The sequence below is a fragment of the Physeter macrocephalus genome, chromosome 11, assembly GCF_002837175.3.
Source record: "Physeter macrocephalus isolate SW-GA chromosome 11, ASM283717v5, whole genome shotgun sequence".
In the NCBI taxonomy this organism is placed as follows: domain Eukaryota; kingdom Metazoa; phylum Chordata; class Mammalia; order Artiodactyla; family Physeteridae; genus Physeter; species Physeter macrocephalus.
Genome location: NC_041224.1, coordinates 98,660,379 through 98,680,805, shown reverse-complemented (window position 1 = coordinate 98,680,805; position 20,427 = coordinate 98,660,379). Strand labels below are relative to the sequence as shown.

At 38.4% G+C, this 20,427-nt stretch overlaps 1 protein-coding gene across 5 annotated transcripts in view; it reads right to left on the bottom strand.

The window, feature by feature from the left end:
- Nucleotides 1–267: 267 nt before the first annotated feature.
- FSIP1 (fibrous sheath interacting protein 1) overlaps nucleotides 268–20,427 on the bottom strand; it is a 199,153-nt gene continuing 178,993 nt past the window's right edge. For 4 of the 5 annotated variants that reach the window (XM_024132750.3, XM_024132745.3, XM_024132754.3 and 1 more), the window contains exons 11-12: nucleotides 16,397–16,907; nucleotides 268–343 (exon numbers count right to left, since the gene is read on the bottom strand). In XM_024132750.3, coding sequence (XP_023988518.1) covers nucleotides 297–343; nucleotides 16,397–16,907 — 558 coding nt within the window. In that variant the 3' untranslated portion in view covers nucleotides 268–296. The remainder of the gene's footprint in view (nucleotides 344–16,396; nucleotides 16,908–20,427) is intronic. The other variant, XM_055088327.1, reaches the window with a different exon arrangement.

The window sequence follows — 20,427 nt, the reverse complement described above, 5'->3', positions numbered from 1 at the left end:
GTTTTAACATAGCACACATACATAAAATGTTGGTTTCTATAACATATCCCTGATGTTGCAAATTTAGCAATAAAAAATTTTCCCAGGAATTTCAATGAAGAAAAACCACTGAAAAATTATACCACGAGTCTCAAAAATATCAAGGAAATGTGATCCAGAAAGAGAATCCAAACATTAAAATCATCGTTTGAGGAATGGTCTCTATAATGCATTCATTGAATTCAAAGAATTTTGAAAAAGTGTTATTTAACTTAATTTACCAGCTTTCTTAAAAGCACACCCCAGCAAGTCTTTGCTTAAGATTCTTTACATTCTTCTGTTACATCTTCAGTCTCCTGTTCATCTGCACATTAAAAACAATAACCAAATATGTCAGAAATCTGTGCATAATTAAGAAAAACCATCAGCCTATAAAACATTAAATCCTTTTACACATGACATAATAATCACATTCTCATTTAATATTGGACATCTCACCACAAGCTGCATATAAAATTTACAAGAAAAAGTGAGAGATAAGGTGCCTGCCTTCATTGAGCTTATAGCTGAGGGAGAGTTCTTTGGGTTTTGAGAGCTAAAATGGTTATGGATTTGGAGACAGGCATAAATTTTTTTTTCTTTGTACTAAGTTTCTGGGAAGCAGGGTGAAACCAAAAGTAAATGTAAATATTACAGTTAGGGTAGATTAGAACTAATCACCTTTCATTTCTTTAATGCGAGAAACAAATTGTGACTCTAACAGAAATGGAATGGAAATATTCTTCTTAGTGAGAATGTTATCAGAAAAGGCAGAACTGACAATAGCACCAAATAAAAGAAGACAATAAAATAGAATCAGGAGAAACTGGAACCCTCACACACTGCTGGTGGGAATGTGAATGGTGCAGCTGCTTGAGAAAAGTCTGGCAGTTCCTCAAAAGGTAACCAGAGACCCAGCAATTCTACTCCTAGGTTTGTGCCCAAGAGAAATGAAAACATACATCCGCCTAAAAACGTGCACACCAAGATACGTATAACAGCCCAAAAGGAGGAACAACTCAGATGTCCATCGACTGATGAATGGATAAAGAAAATGTGGTAAACCCACACAAAAGAATATTATTCAACAATAAAAGAGTAAAGTACTGATACATGGTACAACATGGATGAACCTTGAAAACATTATACTCAGTAAGAAGTCAAACACAAAAGGCCACATATTGGGGCTTCCCTGGTGGCGCAGTGGTTGAGAGCCCGCCTGCCGATGCAGGGGACACGGGTTCGTGCCCCGGTCTGGGAAGCCTGTGCTCCCCAATGGGAGAGGCCACAACAGTGAGAGGCCCGCGTACCGCAAAAAAAAAAAAAAAAAAAAAAAAAAAAGCCACATATTGCATGATTCCATTTATATGAAGTGTCCAAACTAGGCAAATTCATAAAGTCATAAAGTAGATTAGTGATCACCTAGGGCTGGGGGTTTGGGAGAAAATGGGGAGTGACTGAAAGTTGGTACAGTGTTTTTCTCTGGGGTAAGGAAAATGATGTAAAATTGATAGTGGTGATGGATGCACAATTCTGTGAATATACTAAAACCCACTGAATTGTATGGTATCATTGAACGGTGGCCCCAAAAAGGTTATGTCCACATCCTAATCCCTGGTACCTATGAAACTTATCTTACTTGGGAAAAGGGTCTTTGCAGACATAATTAATTGAGGATCTTGTGATAAGATCATCCTGGATTATCCAGGTGGGCCCTATATTCATTAACAAATGTCCTTTTAAGAGAAAAGCAGAGGGAAATTTGAGACACACACACAGAGAGAAGAAGGCAATGTGAAGACAGAATCAGAGACTGGAGGGATGTGGTCACAAAGCAACGAAGCCAAAGTATGTCAACAGCCTGAGAAAGTGGAAGAAGCAAGGAAGCACCCCTCCCTAGAGCCTCCAAGCAGAGTGTGGCCTTGCTGACACCTTGATTTCAGACTTCAGGCCTCCACAACTAAGAGATGATAAATTTCTGTTATGATCGTTTATTGTGACAACCACAGGAAACTAACACAGGTATTTAAAAAAGATGTCAATAAAGCTGTAATTTTAAAAATCAACCTAATAATTAAGGGTAAATGATTTGGAGTTTCAGAGAGTAAAGTGAGAAATGTAGTGATAGTGTCAATGCGTGGAGAGGAAACAGTAAACAGGATGTAGAGGAAGTTGGGATGGATGAGAAGTGTACCTCAGTAGCCCACACATGCGATGAGAGATGATAAGACCACAGCCCCACGCCTTCATAACTGCTAGTCCTTCTATCTGGAGTGTTTTCCCTCTTGCCCACCCAGTAAATGACCACTCATTCTTGGAGGCCCAATTCAAATGTCACCTCCCCAACTCTCCAGTGTTCATCATTCCCTCTAGTGTTGTCAAATACTTTGTCAGGAAGCTCTTATATTCTACTTGTCCCACTATGCTGCTATTATCTGCTTAAGTGCCTGCCTTCATCAGTAACCTATGAAATAATTCAGAGCAGTGATCATGCCCTACTCACCTGATAACCTAGGAACAGCATCCTTAATGAATGAATACGATGGAGCCCTGGAGCATAATCATAGCTACACAACAGAATCACCCAGACCCCATCCTCAGAACTGACTTTAAAAAATACAGATGCCCTGAGCCAACCCCTAGAAATCAACTTAATTCTGGAATGAAACCGAGGCATTAACCTATTTTTAAATCTCACCAGATGAATCTAATGTGCAGTCAGAGGTAAGAAGCATGGTGTAAGGGATAGACTCAGTAAAGCTTAACATGCCAGGCGGACTTGAGGCAGATGCCAAGGAGAGAGGTCTGAAAATCAAAAGTACACAAAGCACAGATGATCCCATACTGGCTAAGTGTGTCTCCAAATAAAATACTAACCATGAAAGAGTAGAGAACTTAAGCTAGGACATGCTTGCTCTCAGTGCCTAAGAGGAAGGTTACCCATAAGAAGGACAACAGGGATGGTTGGGGAGATAAGAAGACAATCTAGAAAAGGTAGTTACCTTCATTAAAATGAAATTCAAGAAGATAAAGCAGGGATTGAGTAGATGGGAAAGAAGATACTTTCTGACATTATTTTCACCACCACCACATATGCCGGTATTTTTTATAATCCTAAAGTAGAGTGACTAGCAAACCATCTAATTCAGATCTTCTCACACTTTACTGTGCATACAAATCACCTGCTGGGGGCATCCTGTTAACATGCAGACTCTGATACAGTAGGTCTGGGACTCTGCAGCTCTAACAAGCTACCAGGTGATGCTAATACCGCTGGTCCACAGATCTAGTCTACAGTAATGATCTTCAGTAACTTTTTCATTTTTTCATTTTACTCAATTTGAATGAAGCAATGGAATCAGAAGTTCCCAATACCTGATAAAGTGATAAGTTCATTACAGTTAAACACCAAAACTCTCCAACATGCCATTGTTCATTTTATACTACTAAACAAAAGAGCTAGTGAAAGTGATATTTTACAGCAGAGAAAATAATCAGGGGCAAATATTTATATGAAAAGTCTACCTGAAGAAGAACTGAATTAAAGAAAATTAGATGAAAGTAACTTGAAAAGATAAATTCATCAGATATAAATTTACTATATACTAAGGTCTTATATAAAACAGGAATTAGCCCTGGGAATTTCTAACATGGCAGCTCTGATATTTTGATCAAAGAAACTTTGGAGGGTTGATTAAGTTACTAAGAGCATCTGAGAAGCAATCAGTAGCCTTGGAAAAGTAATTTAACAAATAGTAACTAGGAGGCCTGAAGGCACACAGAGAAAGAGAACTCCATCAAAGCAATGATGAGTTAAACATTTCCCTGAGAACAAGACAAAATATTTTTTAGTGGAAAAGAAAAAAGTCAGCTAGTAGTAGTATTATTTTCAGAATCTCACTGCTCCACTGCAAACCAGTAAGACTATAGTACAACAATGAAAACTTTCTCAAAACAATCTAGTGCCCTTCAAACTGTTCAGGTGGTATGAGTAATGATACACACTAACACACACCTCCTTCAAACTGCAGCATCTTCCCAAAAGTCAGTCCACCTGCAACCATGCTTCACTGAGCAAGTTACAATCAGATCCTTTGATGGGCAGAATTTCAACATGAAATATATTTAGATTGTAAAGTTGTCATTGTTTAGAACTTGTTCCATCTGAGGACCCCAATAGGATAACATAATTAGCTTTCTTACATCTAAACTGAATGCCATATTTCTCAAATATGCACAGCAAAATCTTGTGGCTCGCATTAATTTGACAGACTGAACACTCCATATCAGGGACTCTGATTTCGGGAAGTCTGGCTAGGGCCTTGGACATAGGTATAAAACAGACAAACCAAACATTTCCCAGATGATCTCTACCTTCACCCTGGTTAGGAATAATGCTCTGGTGCTTTGTAACAGTGCTTCTCAAACTTCACTATAAGTACCACAGGGGGATCTTATTAAAGTACAAGGGGCCTTAGGCCCTGCATTTCTAATGAGCCCCCAGTGATTGGACAACACTCTAAGCAGCAAAGCCTTATAACATGGGGTGGAAATCATATGGTCCCAAAGGACCAAGCACATGAAGTACAGAGGGCCAGAGAGGGGCCATGTTTTCCAGGAGAGTACATGCTCCTTCTAAAGGGAACATCTGCTATTCAGCTCTCCTCCCCAGTGGAAGACCTGCTGATTTGTTAGAAAAGTCAGAAATCCAGGCTTTTATGAGAAATCTCCTGATGAAATGTTAAATATATACTATGTAGGCCAACCAAGTCCAGTCACTGAGCTAATCATTTTATGTGGCTTTTCTCATTTGATCCCTATTACAACCCTAGAGGGTAAGTACTAAAGCCATCTTATCTTACAGATAAGGGAACCAAGGTAGAGAGGAGAAAGAGATTAAGTAACTTGCATAAGATCATCTGCTAAAAGCCGAGCAAGGATTCAAACCCAGGTCTCTCTCACCCACAGCCCACACTCCTAACACTAGGCCAGATCATGCTAGTGGGTGGGTGAACAAGGCATCTCTCTGCTCATCTAGGTTCTAGCCTCGAATCTTGCTACTTACCTGGACTCTATTAACTTTGTCCTTTGGGTAATTAATTTGCTCCTTGGTTTTATGTTCTCGGTTTCAATTTAGAGTGACCAACCAGCCCAGTTTGCCAGGGACTGAGGGTTTCCCAAGACAAGGGCCATTCAGTGTAAAACCAGGACACTCCTGAGCAAACCAAGACAGGTGGTCACCCTAGTTTTCATTTAGGGGTGTTATTTTAAAAACAACCTTATCTGACTCATTGCATTTGTTCGAAATTTTTTAGAACATTATTCACTAAATGGGTCCTATGGGAAATTCCACTTTGTTTTTCCTTGAAGAATTAATATAGTCCTGTCCCCCTTCTTTACTATGTGACTTTGTGTCCCTTTTTGCCCTATTTTATTGTTGTTATTTGTTAATCATATTTTCCTCTTTGTGATATGAATTTATGTTGATAAGCAGTTCAAGTGCCTGTTGGGAAAAAGAGAATACTGTACATGCATAGATGCCTTTTTGATTATCTAGGAAGCAATTCAGCATAAGATACTTAAGTACTAGACTAACCATAGACCTGAAGCACCAGTGTACTTGGCGGTGTCTCCCGGGTTTATGGGACCAAAGACCACTTACTCTCCTCACACTTCCATGCAGAGGAACCTACAGTGGGGGCGTATCCAGCATCACCCCACCCCACCTCCCCTCTCCCCATGGGAAGAACAGTCAGTTATCTGATTGGTGAGTTTAGGGGAAGAAATGGCATGCTCAGCTCACTCCTCCCTCCAAGGGGGTCAGCATCCCCTGCCCAGGGTGGTCCTTTGCTCCTCTGTACTATTGCTCCATGTGGACAGGTCTCCATGGGTGAGGCTTGAGGATTTTCACCTCTGCCAGTGACTGGGTGTATAAGTTCATTTTGAGGGTGTAGCATTAGGAAGACCATGGGGCTGCCTGCCCAGGTAACAACAATCCCCTACGTTTCATCAGCAATAAAGCCAACCTCCTTGATCTCCATTTGTCAGGATCTATCCATCTCTCAACTGGTTTGATAGGGGTGGGGAAGAGAAGGTACTATTTATCGATCTCCTGAAACCCCAACAGTAAGTGAGTACAACACTGACCTTACTGGACCTTGTGTATCCAGAAAGTCAAATAACAGTAGTTACCACTAAGCTTAAAGCACAAACATGAAAAATGAAGTATTTCAGGAGGAGGGATCAGGTGGCAGAGTAAAAGGACATGAGGCTCACCGTCTCCCACAAACACATCAAAAACACATCTCCATGTGAAACAATTCTCTCTGAAAACTGGCAGAAGGACTCCTATACAACCAAGGCTGTAAGGAAGATACACAGAGAATCAGGCAGGAAGAGAAGAAAAGCAATCGGGTTGGGACCTGTGCCCCTGGAAGAGGACTCGGAGGAAAAGGGAGATTACACGGGTGGACACCTGCACTGGGGAGTGAGCAGTTCGAGCCACAGATTGGGCACCCCAGGCTGGGGTCCTACACGGGGGAGACAAGCCCCCTTCGTTGGCTGGATAACCACTAGGACAAACAGAAGAGCTATGAGAAGCCTGGACTCTGCCCCTGAGGAGCATAGGTGCACTGACTACCCCCAGGCAGGGCGGAGAGACGTCTGCTCAGGGCAGCCAGGTTTCCTGCAACCGTAACCGCCTCGCCGTGTGCCCAGCCTGAGCTCCAGCCCTGCTCACCCCATGCCACAGCATGGCACTGGATCTGAGGCGCCCATGACCAAGAAAAGACTCGAAGGTGGGACACAGAGGCAACCCAGTCCCAAGGTGGAGCCCAGGTGGGGTGGTGGTGGCCACAGCTGGCGTTTACTCAAGCAGCTCCTGAGAAGCCACCCAGATCTCTGACAGCAGTTCCTCCACCACAGCTCACCTCCTGATACACATCAAGAGGGCACACGGCTCCTGCTAGCCTTGCGGAGTGGCTAAGCCACAGGGCAGGGGTGGTAGAGGCTGGGGGCAGCGATCAGCTGTGAGGGGCAAAGGGGACTTGCATCTGAGGCTGCGCCTGAGCAAAGACGTGGGTGCCTCCACAAGCATCACAGCCGACCACTGTCTGTGCATGGGCCCCACTTACTTCAGCACCGCCTCCTCTGCGACAAGGGTCCCGGTACAGGGAGAGGGAAAAACACACACTTAAAGGGAGCAGAGCCAGCTTGGGCCCAACCTCCAGGGCTTCTCCTCCAGCAACTTGAGATCAGACCTCACCCCTAACAGGGCAGTGACAGCCAGTGAGCAGAGAGGGAGTCCTACTTCACACACAGCACCAGTTCTAGCCCCTATATCTACAGCCCCACCCCCTACCAAGGGGATAGCTGCCAGAAAACCCTGAGGAAAAATATGACTTGAGTTGACCTCAATCCAGCTCTCCCACCTAAGGCAGTGATACATGCAGTCCACACAGGGATGCTCCCACATAATAACACCCCTTTAAGAACACAATCAGTAACTGTTTTACCTAAATTCACAGAAGCAGAGAAAGTCAAGCAAAATGAAAAGGCAGAGGAACTACTCTCAATTGAAAGACAGAGAAAAACCCTGAAAAAATAATAAAATAGTAATAAACAATTTACCAGATAAAGAATTCAAAACATTGGTAATAATAAGGTTAACTGAATTATGGAAAAGGATTGATATAAACAGTGAACATTTTAACAAGGAACTAGAAAATATTAAAAAGACTCAATCAGAAATGAATGATTCAATAGCTGAAATAAAAAACACATTAGAAAGAATGAATAGCAGATTAAGTGATACAGAAGAATGAATAAGTGATCTGGAAGATAAAATAATGGAAATCACCCAATCAGACCAGCAGACAGAAAAACTAATTTTAAAAAATAAAAGCAATTTAAGAGATCCCTGAGATAACATTAAGCATACCTACGCTCACATTATAGAAGTCCCAAAAGGAGAACAGAGAGAGAAGGGGATAGAAAATGGATTTGAGGAAATTATGGCTGAAAACTTCACAAAACTGAAGAAGGAAACAGATATCCAAGTACAGGAAGCTCAGAGAGTCCCAAACAAGATGAACCCAAACAGACTCACACCAAGGCATATCATAATTAAAATGACAAAAGTTAAAGAGAGAATTCTAAAAGCAGCAAGAGAAAAACAAAGAGCTATATAAAAGGGAATTCCCATAAAGCCATCAGCTGATTTCTCTGCAGAAGCGTTGCAGGCCAGAAGGGAGTGACATGATATACTCAAAGTGCTGAAAGGGAAAAACCTGCAACCTAGGATACTCTACACAGCAAGATTACCACTTAGAATAGAAGAGATAAAGAAGTTCTCAGACAAGCAATAACTAAAAGAACTCAGCAATACTAAACCTACCCTAAAAGAAATATTCAAGGGTCTCCTGTAATTGGAAAAGAATAAAGAATCTATAGGAAAGGGAAAATCCCACCAGGAAAGGCAAATATATAGCAAGGATTGAGGATCAACCACTTAAAAAGCCAGTATGTAGATTAAAAAACAAAATATTGTAAAAGCAACTATAACTACAACAAACAGAAAAGGGATGCATGAAGATGTAAAATATGACATGAAAAACACAAAATGTGAAGGAGGGAGTGAAAAATGTAGATCTTTAGAATGTGTTTGAACTTAAATGACAGCCAGTTTCAAACAAGTATATATAATTATAGGTCAACATATATGAACCCCATGGTAACCACAAATCAAAAACCTAAAATAGATACATAAAAACTAAAAGTAAAGGAACACAAGTATACTACTAAACAAAATCATCAAACCACAAGTGAAGAAACAAAAAGAAGTAATAAACAGAGAAGAAAACAAGTAATAAAATGGCAATAAGTACATACCTACCAATAATTACCTTAAATGTCACTGGACTAAATGCTCCCATCAAAAGACATAGGGTGGCTGATTGGGAAAAAAAACAAAAAATAAAAAACAAGACCCTTCAATACGCTGCCTACAAAAGACCCACTTCAGGGCTGAAGATACACACAGACTGAAAGTTAGGTGATAGAAAAAGGTATTTAATAAAACAGAAATGAAAAGAAAGTAGGGGTAGCAATACTCATATCAGACCAAACTTTAAAACGAAGCCTATAACAAAAGGGCATTATATAATGATAGAATACAAGAAAAGAATGGTACACTTGTTAACATACAGGCACTCAATACAGGAGCACCTAAATATATAAACAAATTCTAATAGATATAAATGGGATAAACTGACAATAATACATTAATAGTAGAAGACTTTAACACCTCACTTACTATAATGGATGTATCATTCAGACATAAAATCAATGAGGTAACAGTGGTCTTATAATACAATAGACCAGTTGGATTTAATAGGTATCCGCAGGACAGTACATCCAAAAACAGCAGAATACACATTCTTTTCAAGTGCACATGGTAGGCCACATGCTAGGCCACAAAACAAGTCTCAACACATTTAAGATGACAGAAAGTATATCAAGCATTTTTTCTGACCATAACAGTATGAAACTAGATATCAATTACAAAAAGAAAAATGGGAAAAGAACAAACATGTGAAGACTAAACACCATGCTACTAAAAAAACCAATGGGTCAATGAAGAAATCAAAGAGGAAATCAGAAAATACCTCAAGACAAATGAACATGGAAACACAACACTCCAAAATCTATAGGATGCAGCAAAAGCATTTCCAAGAGGGAAGTTCATAGAGATACAGGCCTTTATCAAGAAACAAGAAAAATCTCAAATAAACAACATAACCTACCACCTAAAAGAATTAGAAAAAAAAAAGAACAAACAAGGCCCAAAGTCAGCAGAAGGAAGGATATAATAAAGGATTTATAAATTGAAGGATTTATTTCAAAGAGGAAATAAATAAAATAGAGACCCAAAAAATAGAAAATATCAATGAAAACAGGAGTTGTTTTCTTTTGTAAAGGTAAACAAAATTGATAAAACTTTAGCCACACTCACCAAGAAGAAAAGAGGAGAGGACCCAAATAAAATAAGAAATAAAAGAGAAGAAAAGCAACTGATACCACAGAGATACAAAAAGTCAGAATAGAATACTATGACCAATTATATGCCAACAAATTGGACAACCTAGAAGAAATGGACAAATTTCTAGAAACATACAGCCTGCCAAGACTGACTCACAAAGAAACAGACAATTTGAACAAACATGTCACTAGTAGTGAAATTGAATTTGTAATAAAAAAAAATCTTCCCAGCAAACAGAAGTCCAGGACCAGATAGCTTCATGGGTAAATTCTACCAAACATATAAAGAAGAACTAATATCCATCCTTCTCAAACTATTCCAAAAAAATTGAAGACGACGAAACACTCCTAAATTCATTCTACAAGGCCACCATTACCCTGATACCAAAACCAGACAAAGACACTACAAAAAAAGAAAATTACAGGCCAATATCTTTGATAAATATAGATGCAAAAATCCTCAATGAAATATTATCAAACCAAATCCAACAATATACAAAAAGGATCATACACCATGATCAAGTAGGATTTATCCCAGGGAGTCAAGGATGGTTCAATATCTGCAAATCAATCAATGTGAAACACCACACTAACAAAAGAAAAGATAAAATTACATGATTATCTCAATAGACACAGAAAAAGCATTTGACAAAATTCATCATTCATTCATGAAAAAACTCTCATCCAAGTGGCTCTAGAGGGAACATATCTCAACATAATAAAGGCCATTTATGACAAACCCATAGCTAACATCATACTCAACAGAGAAAAGTTAAAAGCCTTTCCTCTAAATTCAAGAACAAGATAAGGTTGCCCACTCTTGACACTTCTATTTAACATAGTATCAGAAGTACTAGCCACAGCAATCAGACAATAAAAAGAAATAAAAGGCACAGAAATTGAAAGGGGAGAAGTAAAACTGTCACTATTTGCAGATGACATGATACTTTAATATAGAAAACCCTAAAGTCTCTACCCAAAAGCCATTAGAACTAATAAATGAATTCAGCAAGGTAGCATGATACAAGATTAATATACAGAAATCTGTTGCTTTTCCATACACTAATAATGAACTATCAGAGAAAAAAGGTTTCCCTTTTTAAACCAATCTCTTTTAAAATCACATCAAAAAGAAAAAAATACCTAGGAATAAATTTAATGAAGGAGGTTGAAGACCTATATTCTGAAAACTATAAAACATTGATAAAGGAAATTGAAGATGATACAAAGAAATGGAAAAATATTCTGTGCTCTTGGATTAGAAGAATTAATATTGTTAAAATGTCCATACTACCCAAAGCAATCTACAGATTTGATGCAATCCCTATCAAAATACCCATGGCATTTCACACAACTGGAACAAATAATCCTAAAATTCAGATGGAACCACAAAAGACCCCAAATTGCCAAAGAAATCTTGAGAAAAAAAGAACAAAGCAGGAGGTACCACCCTCAGACTTCAAACTATACTACAAAGCTACAGTAATCAAAACAGCATGGTACAAAAACAGGCACATAGATCAATGGAACAGAACAGGGAGCCCAGAAATAAAACCACGCACTTATGTTCAATTAACCCACGACCAAGGAGGCAAGAATATACAATGGAGAAAAGAGAGTCTCTTCAAGAAGTGGCGCTGGGGAAACTGGGCAGTAACAAGTAAAAGAATGAGATCACAACATTTCCTCACACCATATACAAAAATAAACTCAAAATAGATTAAAGACCTAAATGTAAGACCTGAAATCATAAAACTCCTAGAAGACAACATAGGTATAACATTCTTTGACATAAATTGTAGCAAAAATTTTTTGGACCTTTCTCCTGAGGCAAAAGAAATAAAAGCAAAAATAAACAAATTGGACCTAATTAAACTTAAAATCTTTTGCACAGCAAAGGAAACCATCAACAAAACAAAAAGACAACCTACAGAATGGGAGAAAATATTTGCAAATGATATGACTGACAAAAGGTTAATAACAAAAATACATAAACAGGTCATACAACTCAATATCAAAACACAAACGATAAGCAGAAGATCTGAATAGACATTTTCCCAAAGAAGACATGCAGATGTCTTACAGGCACATGAAAAGATGTTCAACATCACTATCATTATCATTATCACACATCATTATCAGAGAAATGCAAATCAAAACAAAATGGGAGGGCTTCCCTGGTGGCGCAGTGGTTGAGAGTCCACCTGCCGATGCAGGGGACACAGGTTCGTGCCCTGGTCTGGGAAAATCCCACATGCCATTTAGCAGCTGGGCCCGTGAGCCATGGCCGCTGAGCCTGCGCGTCCGGAGCCTGTGCTCTGCAACAGGAGAGGCCACAACAGTGAGAGGCCCACGTACCGCAAAAAAAAAAAAAAAAGGGATATTACCTTACACCTGTCAGAATGGCTATCATCAAAAAGCCTACAAATAACAAATGTTGGAGAGCATGCGGAGAAAAGGAAACCCTTGTACACTGTTGATGTGAATGTAAACTGGTGCAGCCACTATGGAAAACAGTACAGAGGTTCCTCAAAAAACTAAAAAAAAAACTGCCAAATGACCCAGCAATTCCCTCCTGGGTCTATACCCAGAAAAAATGAAAACACTAATTCGAAGATACATGTACCCCAATGTTCATAATAGCACTATTTACAATAGCCAAAATATGGAAGCCAGCCAAGTGTCCATCAACAGATAAATAGATAAGAAGTGTTATAAATATATATAATATATATATATATATATAATGGAATATTACTCAGCCATAAAAAAGTATAAAATTCTGCCATTTGCAGCAATGTGGATGGACCTAGAGAATATTAAGCTTAGTGAAATAAGTCAGACAAAGAAAGACAAATACTGTATGATATCACTTACATGTGGAATCTAAAAAATAATACAAATGAATGTATATAGCAAAACAGAAAGTGACTCACAGATATAGAAAACAAACTAGTGGTTACCAGAGGGGGAAGGGAAGAGGGGAGGGGTAAATTAGGGCTATGGGATTAAGAGATACAAACTACTCTGTATAAAATAGATAAGCAACAAGGATATATTATATAGCATAAGGAATTGTAGCCATTATGTTATAATAACTACTAATGGAGTATAATCTGTAAAAATACTGAATCACTATGCTGTACACCTACAACCAATGTAATGTTGTACATCAGCTGTATTTCAAAAAAAAAATGAGGTACTTCACACTAGAAACTTTTAAAACATCTGTGAAGCAAATCCTTATTTTCAATACCACAATTGAAACTGGTCCTCAATGTCATTAGGCTTGGTCCCTTTTGAAGTTTTATCTGACTCTGACTTTTAGAAGCAGAATTTTAATATTTGTAACAGACCTCAGTTCATCAAGGAAAAGAAAACTACATATCAAAAATATTTGCTATTTAAAGAGAAAATGATAAATGGTTCTTCTATTTTCTTCCTCTCTGCTTACAGAAATCTCATCTGACTCATATTCACACATATCTGTTTCCTGAGAAAGAGAGGGAATATAATGTAACACCTGAACACACTGCAATTTCTCGTTACAATTACATCTTTAAAGGGTTTTTTGCCAAGAAAAGTGGTTTAGCATGTTCATTTTTGACGTTTTGGTGTTCATTTTTGCATAAAGTACATAATGTCCAGTTTAGTATTTTAGAATAAACTGATTAGCAAGTTATTTTAATAATTGTAAATGCTGAGGTTAGTAAAAGAAAAACTCAAGCTTCAGATAGGCTGACCTGCTCTCAAAATAATAATGTAGGACCTATTCCTTAAGGTTTACTATGTAATAAACAGAAAGTAAAACTGGTTCATATATTCACATCTATGCCATCTTAAGCCTCCATACTCACAGGGTCATTTTAATCAAACATTAGGGTTATCTAGCGCCATCAAAGGCATGTTTTCTGAAGTTATAGGTAAGCCACCATAGCTTCTTTCCATTAAGTCACATTAAGTTCTAGTTCATTCCAACTTTTCATGTTCTACTCAGTGACAAATATACATCAGTGTGACTGCCATTCACATGGAAGTAAAGTCATATCTTAGCAAAATGCTGTTCCAAAGCCCCACACACTGACTCCATGGGAATGAGACCTCATAGGCAGTAAATCATCATACCCAACTGAGTAAGTCTGATTACAGTAGACAAAGGGGAAATGCAGATACTTTGTTTCTACTAAAAACCTTCTGTCCAAAAAGAAATAAAGAAAATCTTCTGTCCAAAAAGAAAAGAAAATACAAAAAGTAAGAAAGAAAAAGAGTAGAACAAAGTTCTCATGGCATATTTATTAAATGAAGATCTTGGTGGGAGAAGGCAGACCACACTCATTTAATTGAATTGCATGTTGTAAGTGAACTCTGCTGCTAGGTAAAAACTGTATAGCTTGTGGAATTTCACCAAAAGAAAAAAGTTCCAAATCTTTATATAGAATGTGAGGCTTGCATAATTCTTAAGCAATACCACCTGCTTTCATTCATAATGCAAAGAATAAATGTAAACCATACTTTCAGTGCATTATTCTAAAACTGGACAATTTAAATTCCTTTATTTATTAAACAGGCACTCAATTTAAGGCAGCACTTTGGACATCATAGAAGATGTAACAATGAATCAGAAAATAGGACCCCTGTCCTCAAAAAGGTTACACAATTCTAAGGGAGAGAAAGTGTGGGTGTGTGTACAAAATGATGTCGAGAGAGTGTGTGTAAAATGATGTGATCAATACCTTTGGACATTCAGAAGAGAAGTAAGATTTTTAAAAGAGAAGACGAGGGAAGGTTACATTCAGAGAGTATGGGGTTAGCATTCAACTACTATTGAAGGGATACCTGAACAAGCCTGAGAAGAAAGGGGCCTGAGCAACATGGGAAAGCACTGGGAATCCTGAGCCCAGATCAGCTACAACCTGAATAACATTTAGGGCACTAGATAGAGATTGATTTCAAAGGGAACTGCAGGTCAGAGTGTGGAGGCCTTGAACAGCAGGCCTGTTCAAGAATTCAGACTTCATTCAACAGGCGAAAGAGAGCCATAGAAGCTTTTTGAGCTGGGAAGTATGTTTATCAAAGCTGTTCTTTGGGGGGATTAGTTTAGGTGGTTGACAGTGGCAGGAGGAGAGGAGGGACCAGAGGCAGGGAGGCCTGATCAGGTTATTGCATTGGTCCAGTTGTGGTAGGAAGAGCAACGGAGGGATGGACATGGGAGACACTGCAGGAGCAGAACAAACAAGATTTGAAGATCGGAAGTGGGAAGCAAGAGAGGGGGAAGATTCAATGATGACTCAGATTTTAAGCCTGGGTGGTTCAGGTAACAGAAGTCAAGAGGACAATCTGAGTTGAGAGGGAAGAATGAGGAAATCAGTTTGAGGCCATATCTAGATGGCAGTTAGAAATACAGGGCTGAGGAGTTAGTTCAGAATTAATAGATTATAGATTTAATAGGTAACAGACATAGATTTAATAGACAATATATTTTAGAGTAATCTACACGAGAGGAAAAGCTGAAGCTATTTAAATAGACCCAACAAATACAACATAGACTATGTTAGACTTCTAACATAAATAAATAATTGAATATTTGTTTATATCAAAAAACTGCCCACGGGGCTTCCCTGGTGGTGCAGTGGTTGAGAGTCCGCCTGCCGATGCAGGGGAACCGGGTTCGTGCCCCGGTCCGGGAGGATCCCACATGCCGCGGAGCGGCTGAGCCCGTGAGCCATGGCCGCTGAGCCTGCGCGTCCGGAGCCTGTGCCCCGCAACGGGAGAGGCCACAGCAGTGAGAGGCCCGCGTACCACAAAAAAAAAAACTTCCCATAGTACTTGTATCCTGTACCATTGTACCACTGTAAGATGCAACAGTGGGTCAAAATTTAAAAAAAAAACAAAACCTGACACTATACAAGTAGCTGGGATGGGAAGTTTACACACAGAAATGAACAAAACCGCAATGATATATGGCATTTTACAAATTCATTCCTTGGAACAAATTTTCATCACTGAAATTTGGAAGTTAAAATACTAAGCAAATCTACTCAAATTACTTGTATCCATTCAAACTAATTTCTCTTTTCCTCTGAAATCAACATTGTTTTCTGGATAACCATCAAGAATATGTATTAGTTACCATTAAGAATAATGCATTTCATAAGAGTACTAATCTCAATCTTGATCTCATATGAACGTTAATAAATACATTCATATGTTAGCATGCTCTTAATTGATCCCATTTGTGACTTTCAAGCATACCTCCTTATCCTACTCTACTTTAAACTATATTACCTTTATATTGAAGTGTTTAGTAAGGATTATTTTCAGTGTATTCTCCAAGCCTCACCTGGTTTGGGTTTCTCTGGAGGGCTGAGTTTCAGATGTTGGTCTACGGATGAAAGGCTCACATTGATGCCATACGGTGGATCATCCAAGAAAGAGGGCCTTTTCAGTCTCCCAATGCCAAGAGTCTTTGACATAAAATAGTCTTTTGTGTCACCAATAACCTTGTCCTCAGAAAACTGGAGGCATTTCATATTCTTTGCTTCAACGACAAGAGCTTGTGACATAAAATGCCCAGTCAAGGCTTTGGTGAGATAGTAGCCTCTAGATGTTTCACTTTTGGCATTCTCAGGCATGTTTGCGTCTTCCACCTCAGTGCTTTTGACCTTTGTTTCTGACCCATCTAGTGACTCAGAGAGAATAGATCTGGAAAGCTGGGGCAACTCAGGTGTTATATCCTCAATGTCTTTCTTTTCTCTTTCTGAAGACAGTCTAATCATGGATTTTTGTTTAAGCGTGCATTCATCCAGAAGACACCTTAACTGTTCCTCAGAGAGAAGTGATGTTGAATCTAACTGGTGAAATAAACCAAAAGTTTTCATAGTCAATTGATTAAGTAAACACATTTAACTTTGGTAAGCTTCCAGTAGTACAGTATAAATGCAAATAACAGGAAATCTTTTACTCAAAACACCCAAATAACAAAACCATTCATATTAAAGTATCCAAAATTGCAGGGGTAATGTACAACATGCCAAGAGAATAAGTTTAGAATCAATCACACACACTAAAATCCAGGGAAAAGTCCCACAACACTGATGGAAATGAACTGCAGCACCAAATTAACCACTAACACTCTCTCTACACATAGAACTACCTTGAGCTGAAATGAAGATATTAGAAAAGCACCTTCGATTTTATCAGTCTTGGGGCATCAAACAGGGTAGTAAGTAACCAGCTCTTTGATAAATAGCCAGGAATCCTGCCATAATCTCCAGTAGGTGTTTCTCTGTTCCCACTACTCCTTGGTGTAAACCCTATCACCACCAATTCCTGTATCAGGCAAACAGGGCAGATTCACCTGCCCCTGGGGATTCACCACTCCTATGTCTGTCTACAACTTTCAGAGGACAATACTACCAAAGACAGAAAAGGAAGAGTGAAGGGGTGGTGCATCCTGAGATGTGTAGTTGCTTCAATGTTACAGGTCTAGACAGAGGCCAGGGACATTCCAATTAGCAGTGCATTCTGGGAGGAGGATTTGATCATACACATTTAATCTCTGCTTGTAGATGTTATCAGGGCTGATTGTTTCAACCAAGATCTTAAGGATTTAAAAACATTTCTTCTCTTCCAGTGATGCTCTCAGGAAATAAATCAAACAAAAGTATAGAGCTATGTTCTATAAGAATTCAACTGAACAGCATGCCACCTGAATTGCAACAATGTCAAAAAGAATGTGATTGAAATATATTGAAAGACACTGAAAAAAATTTCTCCTTCTTTAAAGAATTAGCACTGTCCCTGATTTACATGGTGGATTATCTAGGACAACACTAATCCTCCTTTACAGGGGAATGAATTATCTGAAAACAAGAAATTCCCATAAGAAAACCTAATCATGAATTGTAATCGCCTTAATTTCTACTTCAGTAAATTAAAACAATGCTGTTGGCCTACTCTGTAGTACACAGTAAGAATTAACCAAATATTCTGCATTTATAAAGTATTGAGGGGGAGCTGTTATTAGAACTAGTATGGTTAATTCCCCATTACTGTACAAGGCAGCTAACAAAAAATAGTACATTAAACAAATTTTGAATCACGCTTTTAAAAAATATGTGTTTTAAAATTATATTTAACTTCCATATATTAAAAACCAGTTTTCATAGTGGCGAGTACCATTATGAGTTTGAGAGTAACAAGAAATTGTCTGGGAATATATTCTTAATAATCATCTGGGATTCAAAATTCAGGTAAATCACCCTAAGGTTAATATGCACGTCAAAAAAAATAGGAGTTGAATTACATATTAGCAAATCCTACTTTTAATCACTAGACATTTCATGCATCCAGATACATAGGAGCATTCCCTTCACCCTACTATGTAAATGTAGTCAACTAGAAAATGAAGGCAGCCCTTATATGGTACTAGATAACTAAAATATACTTTCAAAATCTGCATATATAAAATTCCTTATAATGAGTAAACAATTCCCTAGGATTTAGAAAGCGTCCACTGAGTGTCATCCTCAGCCAACATCCAAACCAAAGGCTTAACATATGAAATTTCCAGACCGTAGAAAAAAATCAGTCCATACTAGAGCAAGAGGGTGAAGGATTATGGAAGGAGGTCTCTGGGAGGGGTGGGGAATAAAAGAGGGGGAGGTGGAAGATGGGTAGATCATCCGATATGTTTGCTCATGTCCCCAAATAATATTGATCGGTTAGATGCTTCGAAGTTCTGAAGACGTATTTAGCTAGACACACAGAAATTTAAGTAAAAGGAAAAATAAAGCAATTATGAACTCTGGGGAAAACAGAAAGCTAGTTTTTCAGATAGATAACAGAAAATTAAGCAAAAGAAAATAAGATAATTATTAACTCTAGAACAAACAAAAAAGTTGTACAAGAAAGGATACTATAGTATACTACTTGCTTTTGCTGTAAATAATGCTTTCACAGTCATCATAATATAAATAGTGATGACTGGGATAACCAAAAATTGTGATTTAACTATTTTGGAGAAGTGGTAGGAGAGAGAAGGAATGTTTGGAGTAACAGTGTGAAATCCTTGGCTATAATTATAGGAAGTCAATATATAATTGATATAACAATACAGTACTATCATATTATTGATATGAAATGTTAGGTCATTGTAAATTGATATAAAACTGATCAATTAGAAAGGCAAGCTATTAAGAAATAATATAGAGTTAAAGCAGGGGAAACCTTCTAAAGGAATTAAAAGGGGTTGACTCTGGAGAGCAAAACTAAGAAATGGGGAAGAACGGGCAAGGAGCTACCATTTTTGTTTAAAACATTTTAATGCAACTATTTCTTTATCTTATTACTATAAGAAAAATTAAAATTAACTTAAAATAAAATATAAAAGTGATTTAAATGCATTCAAAAATTTTAAATAAAATTAATTAAAAAATAAATATCTGGGGCTTCCTTGGTGGCACAGTGGTTAAGAATCCACCTGCCAATGCAGGGAACACGGGTTTGAGCCCTGGTCCAGGAAGATCCCACATGCCGCAGAGCAACTAAGCCCGTGCGCCACAATTACTGAGCCTACGCTCTAGAGCCCACGAGGCACAACTACTGAGCCCGTGTGCTACAGCTACTGAAGCCCATGTGCCTAGAGCCCGTGCTCCACAACAACAGAAGCCACCACAGTCAGAAGCCCATGCACCCCAATGAAGAGTAGACCCCCACTCACCTCAACTAGAGAAAGCCCGTGCACAGCAATGAAGACCCAATGCAGCCATAAATAAATAAATAAATAAATAAATAAAATTATTTTTTTTAATATATAAATAAATAAAAATAAAACTCTGGAATATTAAAATGAAATTCCCAACTGGCTATATCTTTGGGCATCAGAAGCAGATCCAGGTTTCATGGAGCCTGAAGTTTATGTAATATTGGAGCAGGGGAGGGTACTTCTTTAAGAAAAAGAATACAAAACTACAAATAGAAAATAGGTATAAAGGTAAGTTTTTCTTCTTTGGAATGTAAAAAAGATCACAACAAATTAATGGGGGGAAAATCAAGTCCATCTCTTACACTGTCTCTTTAGGTCATTTACCAGAAATGCTTATGTTTCCTGACTGCAACCTAGCTTCCTCTCCCCACTCAAGGTTTATACAAGAGAGGGCCTCTGAAGCTTAAGCTTCACTGGTTTCATAGTAAATCTTCTGGGTGCTCCAAGATAAAGCATAACACATTTGAGTCTGTATGTACACAGAAATAAGCTCAACTACAATAACCCTGATCTTCTGGGGGAAGCAGCCCAATGGGAAAGAAAACACAGAAGACTAGAACTTGGGCTTCAGTTCAAGCTTTGCCACCTTGTGCGTATCACCTAAG